Here is a 7,233-nt window from a genome sequence, read left to right on the forward strand (position 1 = left end):
GCAAGGCCTGGTTTATCCTTGAGAGGAATATCCTGAACAAGGGAGGATAATAAACTTCAATAAGTTGAACATAAACATGACAGACCATGAGGGAGGAGAATGGCGTGAACCCGGGAGGCGGAGCTTGCAGTGAGCTGAGATCCGGCCACAGCACTCCAGCCTGGGTGGCAGAGTGAGACTCCATCTCAAAAAAAAAAAGAAAGGAAAAGTCAGAGCTAAGCAGCAATAAATGACCCTTGAGTTTTGCAGAAAACACAAAAACTAAGGGCTGTAATTCACAGGGATCAAGGGAAGCAATGAGATAAAACCCTTTAAATAAGCTAGGATTCCAAACTCCCTTTGGAATCCAAATAAATCAGGTTTTCTTAGGTCTAGGGTTAACTTTCATTAAAATACACAGACTAGCTAATGCTAATTTCTGTCATCAAATATGGAACTGTTGTAGGACTCATCATCTGTGTTGCTAAGCAGACCAACATTTAGCCAGACACCTCTATCTGCAAATAAATGCCTCTTGACTCTTAGTTGCAAATATTTACACTATTTGTGACTCTGTCTTTTGGACTATCAGTCCTCAACTATGATTTCTAATTAAGCTTGACTCTCTTAATTTCAGTCTATCGATGATCCCCCAAATTTTGATGTACTTTGGAATCACCTAAAGAATCTTTAAAAACTATTAAGGTCTGAGACCAGGCACGGTGGCTCATGCATGTAATCCTAGCACTCTGGGAGGCCAACGCAGGCGGATCACCTGAGGTCAGGAGCCTGGCCAACATGGTGAAACCCTGTCTCTACTAAAAATATAAAAATCAGCCGGGCGTGGTGGTGGGCACCTGTAATCCCAGCTACTTGGGAGGCTGAGGCAGAAGAATCGCTTGAACCCAGGAAGCAGAGGTTGTAGTGAGCCATGATCCCACCACTGCACTCCAGCCTGGGCAACAGACACTTTGTCTCAAAAAAAAAAAAAAAAAAATTTATGTCTGGCTCCTGCTCCTAAACATTTAATTGGTAAAGAATGCAACCTAAGCTTCAGGATTTTAAAAGTTCCACAATTGATTCTAAGATGCAGAAAAATTGAGTACTACTATTTTATATTATTGCATAAAAACAAGATGGTAAGGGCTATGTAAAGATGTGTACAATCCTAGCGCAACAATGAAGAGGTGAACAGAGCTACATAAGCAAAGCCTAGACGAACACAATGAAGTCATTTTCTCCATTGTCTGGCATGAGTGAGGAGGTACCACAATGTCCAACTCAGCCCCTACAGAGCACATTTCATTTTCATTCTATACCTGAATAGAGCCATTGCATGCAATAATCTGGTTTTTCATCTCTTCATGCCATAGGCCCCGTTCAGTAAGATCTTTCAATAAGTGAGGATTTACAATCTGAATGGAAAAGCAGAAAATATATAATGAAATAAACAACAGTGACAGCTTAGAAAAGACTACAGCTTTGAAGCTTAAACTAAAATCACTTAAGAATTATTTAATGCTAGATTGCTTGGTAAATTCTATTTTTTACAAAAATGAGACATCAATGTCACCACACAAAAGCTATATTCCTTTAAGATCTTGACATCTGTTATTCAAGAAACAATATAATTAGCCAGGCATGGTGGCGCAGCACACCTGTAATCCCAGCTACTTGGGAGGCTGAGGCATGGGAATTGCTTGAACCTGGGAGGCAGAGGTTGCAGTGAGCCAAGATCATGCCACTGCACTCCAGCCTGGGTGACAAAGTGAGACACTTTCTCAAAAACAACATCAACAACAACAAAAACATTGTGGTGTGGTAATCATTATATAATATATACACATATCAAATCATTATACTGTATACCTTGGATTTATACACAATTTTTATTGTCAATTATACCTTAATAAAGCCGAAAAAATATTTTAATTAAAAAAGAAACATACAGCATTTGCAAAAGTGAAAAGAATAGCGTCTAAGATGGGTAAATCTATAAATACTTAGGTTAAAAAAATTAGAAACGTATCCTTCTCAAACTTTACAGAACTTTATTTCAAGATATCTGGAAATTCACAAATAGTCTTTTAAATTGAGGTTCTCAAACCCTAGCTACACATAAGAATTACCTGGGAACCTTAAAAACAAACAAACAAAAAACCACTGGTCTCACCCACCATAAATTCTAATTGGTAACCAAGTCTGAGAACCACTGCCTTAAATGATACTTCTTTACATATTTTGAGTATCCTAACTTAAGCATCTGGGGGAAGTTATAGAATATATCACTATGATTACATAATGGTTAAACATCATGTTAACTCTACTATCAACAACTTACTTTCATACATAACCCTCAGTAATTCATTTTTTCAACAGATTATTTATTAAATGCCTATTGTGCTGAAATATCAATAACAAATATTAATATTGGAGATGAAGATGACTCTCTTTATCAAAGCTTTGCACCCAAACTAAGAAAATGGGCAAATTAAACACGACTGAGCATTTACTCCCAACATCAGGCTTTCAAAAAATCTCCCTGTAGGGCTGGTTGTGAACTGCTCACCTGAAATTCTCCTGACAAAACTCTGCGAGTATAGATATTGCTGGTGTAAGGTTCAATGGACTCATTATTCCCCAGGATCTGAGCAGTGGAAGCTGTAGGCATCGGGGCAATAAGTAAACTGTTTCTTATACCATACCTAAAGAAAAGGAGATTATCAGGTTCTAGTCCCAAAGCTACAATCTGCCAGGAAAGCAGCTACTTTAAGTCACTGTAGTAAATATAGATAAATGTAGTAAATGTAAATGTAACATCATACATGCATTGAATTCACATGTTGACTTTCAAATTAAACTACTACAGGCAGGCAATTCCACAGTATGGGTGCTATTATAGCTCCCTCTCCTCTTAAATGCCTGACTCCTAAACTGAATTAGTATAATTTTTATTGTTGGCAATCCTTATCATGCCATGATTTATGCCACTTGGACTGTGGCACTCAGGAATCATAACACTTGATACACTATCTTGCCTAGGGAAACATTCAAAGTGCTGTTGAAGTGCTCCCCACCTGTATTAGGGTATGCTCATCCAACCCTCATTCTTTTCTAAGTGCCTATAAAATCACTGTGCTAGGCCCCTTCTGGAAAAATAATGATGAGAAAGTGGTCAGAATCAGACAAATATCACCATAATTCTCCATTATCCTGTAAACAGAAAGAAATTATGCTCAAAGTATACTCTTCAATTATAAGTTCCTGGAAGAAGGTTAACATCTTTTGACAAATCAATGCCCAAGAGTACTTAAGAGAGAATATACTATCTGACACACTGAGAAATCCCCCAACTGCCCCTAGCTCACCTTCAAAGCTCAGCCTAACTTATATCAATTTTAAAACATTTTTCCTGATCAGGCAGGCACAAATACAAATGTCAAATACAAATATCTGCTCTGCAAACATTTTCTCTGACTTGTACCTTTCCATACACCTTAACTACTTGTCTTCTTAGTCTCAAGTTTTTAAAACACAAAGAGCCTGTATTTCCTACATTCTATATCTATGGATTCATAAGGTGCTTAGCATACAGCCTCATATCCTGATGGAGTCTGTACAACTGGATATAGTTTGGCTGTGTCCCCACCCAAATCTCATCTTGAATTGTAGTTCCCATAATCCCCACGTGTTATGGGAGGGACCTGGTGGGAGGTAATTTAATCACGGAGGAGGTTACCCTCATGCTGTTCTCATGATAGTGAGTTCTCACAAGATCTGGTTTTATAGGGGGCTTTTCTCCCTTTATTCAGTACTTCGCTTGCCACCATATTAAAGAAGAACCTGTTTGCCTTCCCTTCTGCTATGATTGTAAGTTTCCTGAGGCCTCCCCAACCCTGCAGAATTGTGAGTCAATTAAACCTCTTTCCTTTATAAATTACCCAGTCTCAGGCAGTTCTTTATAACAGTGTGAGAACTGACTAATACAACTGGGTTCTCTACTTTTTAGTTTTTATTATCTTTTCATTTACTTTTTTTGGGGGGTGTGTTTCTCCACCTTACTCTATCACTTTGTAGTGAGGTATCAAGCAAACCACCAACTATCTTCATGTCTTTACTGCCTCATCTGTAAAATAGCAACACCATCTGTCTACAGACAGGAAACTGTTGTGAAAAGTCATACATATATGATATATTCAAACTACGGAATTGTCTGTAATAATTAAAAACATTAGATAGATCTACATGTACTAAAAAAGAAAGTGCTCCAAAATAAATCACTAAATAACAAGTCTCAAAATACATCAAGTCTTTTTTTTGAGACAAGAGTCTCAGTCACCTAGGCTGGAGTACAGTGGCACAATCTCGGCTCCCTGTAATCTCCACCTCCTAGGTTCAAGTGATTCTCACGCCTCAGTCTCCTGAGTAGCTGGGATTACAGGCACGCGCCACCGTGCCCAGCTAATTTTTGTATTTTTGGTAGAGACGAAGTTTTGCCATGTTGCCCAAGCTGGTCTTGAACTTCTGATCTCAAGTGATCCGCCCACCTCAGCCTCTCAAAGTGCTGGGATTACAGACGTGAGCCACGGTGCCCAGCCCAGAATACAAGTTTGATCACATTTATATATATACAAAACCGTGTGTGTGTACCTATCTGCAAATGTACTGAAAAATATCTAGAAAAATACACTCCATTAACAAGGCTTATCTCTGGGAAAAAGAATAAGTTACTTTTATGGTTTGTTTTCTGAGACAAATGGTTGGCAGAAGTACGAAGAAGGGCTTTTACTTTCTATTTTATTTCTGTATTTGAGCTTTATTAATAATAAATTTGTGTTCATATACTAATTTTGAAATTAGAAAAAAAAAGTCATGTATATAAAAAACTAGGCCATAGTATTTTTAGGGGGAAAAAATATATATATATATATATAAATATATATATATATATATATATAAATACAGTACAGGTCCATTTTCTTAAAAGTTGAATTTCCCATGTAAATACACTCTTGGAAGTGTGTGCGTACTCTTGGAAGAAAACCTAAAGGATGACAGACACTAAGATGCACACAGGGTTTCCGGGGGAGGCAGTATTAGTATAATTTTCAGTTTCTCTTTCCAAATCTATGTTTTCCTAAATTTTCTAACATGTATTATTTGACTAGGAAAACAATTTTAATTTAACAATTTTAAGGCAAACAGTTATTTTTTTCAAAGAGCATTTTAAAGCTACTGCTTCATTCTCCAAATATTAATCACTTTGCATATGCATTAACCCATAAATGACAAAGTCATCCCGATAGAAAACAAAAACAAGGCCGGGCGCGGTGGCTCAAGCCTGTAATCCCAGCACTTTGGGAGGCCGAGACGGGCAGATCACGAGGTCAGGAGATCGAGACCATCCTGGCTAACATGGTGAAACCCCGTCTCTACTAAAAATACAAAAAATTAGCCAGGCGAGGTGGCGGGCGCCTGTAGTCCCAGCTACTCGGGAGGCTGAGGCAGGAGAATGGCAGGAATCCGGGAGGCGGAGCTTGTAGTGAGCCGAGATCGCGCCACTGCACTCCAGCCTGGGCGACAGAGCGAGACTCCGTCTCAAAAAAAAACAAAACAAAACAAAACAAAAACAATTTGCTTTGTTATTCACTCTGCAAAACATTCTGCCTGCCTTCGAATCCGTTATGCTTATTAGTTTGAAAGGTCTACAAAAAACAATTTTAAAACTTTTCTTTCCTATAGTTAAAACATATTACCCTCCAAAAACTCTTCCAAAATCCCTTATTCCTATGACAATCAATTCAAACAAAAGCCATTTATATGCCCGATGTAACTAAATTGGGAAATAAATAAGAATCAAAAACATTTTTTTTTTAAAAAAAAAAGCATAGTTGGAAAAAAGCCTTAATGAGAAAGAAAATTACCTAATCTAGGTGTGTTAAGTCCCTAAAATAAGATCAACTAATAATAGCAATTCCTACCAAGTACTGAAATGCTTTCATTGTGCTAAACAACTTCCAGGTTGCTATATATATATTATCTTACAAAGTTTTTTCCCAAATAGTTTTGTGAGATAGGCCATTTTAGCCCCATTTGTAATAAATGAGTTTAAGAAGTTAAAATGACATATCTAACTTCTGAAGATCCAGAAGGTGAACCTAAACCCTTCTGCCTTCAAAGCTACTTTACATCTCTTCACTTACTTTGCAATCTTCTCCTTGAGAAGGTTCCAGTCCCATAGGTCTGTAGGAGTAACATTCCACATATCATACTGAAGAATCTAAGGAATACACAACTCAAATTTATTCTACAGCAAGTTAAAACTATGAAAAAAAAAAAAAAAAAAGACTAGCTGCCATGTCCCCACATCCCAACAAATGCTGTCTTCTAATCAACCTCTATGAGGAATACAAGCTCCAGAGATTTTCCTGTACAAAATTCCATGTAGTCATATTGATCAGAAGCAGGCTAAGAAAACTGATTATCCCACATCATATCTACAAACCAGAAAATTCTAACATTCATAAAAGCATGTGGCTGATACATTTTTTTTTTAAGGTAAAAATGTTACTTTAACCTTGTCTTTCTTCAGCGCCTTCATCTGTCCCTTGATCTGTTTACTTAGCTAAAAACACCTATTTTCCTCTAATACCAGCAGGAATGTCAGAAATAAAATTAACATTTTATATAGAAAAGAATCATAGTACTGATAATAAAGGCAGTGAAGGCAGAATTCTAACACAGCTCCTCAGATTCCCACACCTTGGTGCACAGGCTGTTTATAATCTCCACTTGAGTGTGGACATGACTTGAGAATAGGATGGATGTCACTCCAGTGATTATGGCAAAGGTGAAAGGCTTCTGCACATGTAATTAAGGTTGCAAATCAGCTGATTCTGAGTTAAATAAAAGGAAGATTATGCCAGGAGCAGTGACTCATACCTGTAATCCCAGCATTCTGGGAGGCCAAGGCAGGTAGATCACTTGAGGTCAGGAGTTCAAGACCAGCCTGGCCAACATGGCAAAATCCCGTCTCTACTAAAAATACAAAAATAGGCCGGGCGCGGTGGCTCAAGCCTGTAATCCCAGCACTTCGGGAGGCTGAGGCAGGAGAACTGCTTGAGCCTGGGAGACGGCGGTTGCAGTGAGCTGAGATCATGCCACTGCACTCCAGCCTGGGCGACAGAGCGAGACTCCGTCTCAAAAAAAAACAAAACAAAACAAAACAAAAACAATTTGCTTTGTTATTCACTC

General features: G+C 38.1%; 1 protein-coding gene across 1 annotated transcript in view; it reads right to left on the minus strand.

Annotated features, from left to right (window-relative positions):
* RRM1 (ribonucleotide reductase M1) overlaps positions 1–7,233 on the minus strand; it is a 47,549-nt gene that overhangs the window by 6,574 nt on the left and 33,742 nt on the right. Inside the window, 3 exon segments of the mRNA XM_011956819.1 lie at positions 1,248–1,394; positions 2,549–2,684; positions 6,183–6,259. Of these exon segments, the coding sequence (XP_011812209.1) occupies positions 1,248–1,394; positions 2,549–2,684; positions 6,183–6,259 (360 nt within the window).

This window comes from Colobus angolensis, unplaced genomic scaffold, assembly GCF_000951035.1.
Source record: "Colobus angolensis palliatus isolate OR3802 unplaced genomic scaffold, Cang.pa_1.0 Scaffold424, whole genome shotgun sequence".
Classification (NCBI taxonomy): Eukaryota; Metazoa; Chordata; class Mammalia; order Primates; family Cercopithecidae; genus Colobus; species Colobus angolensis.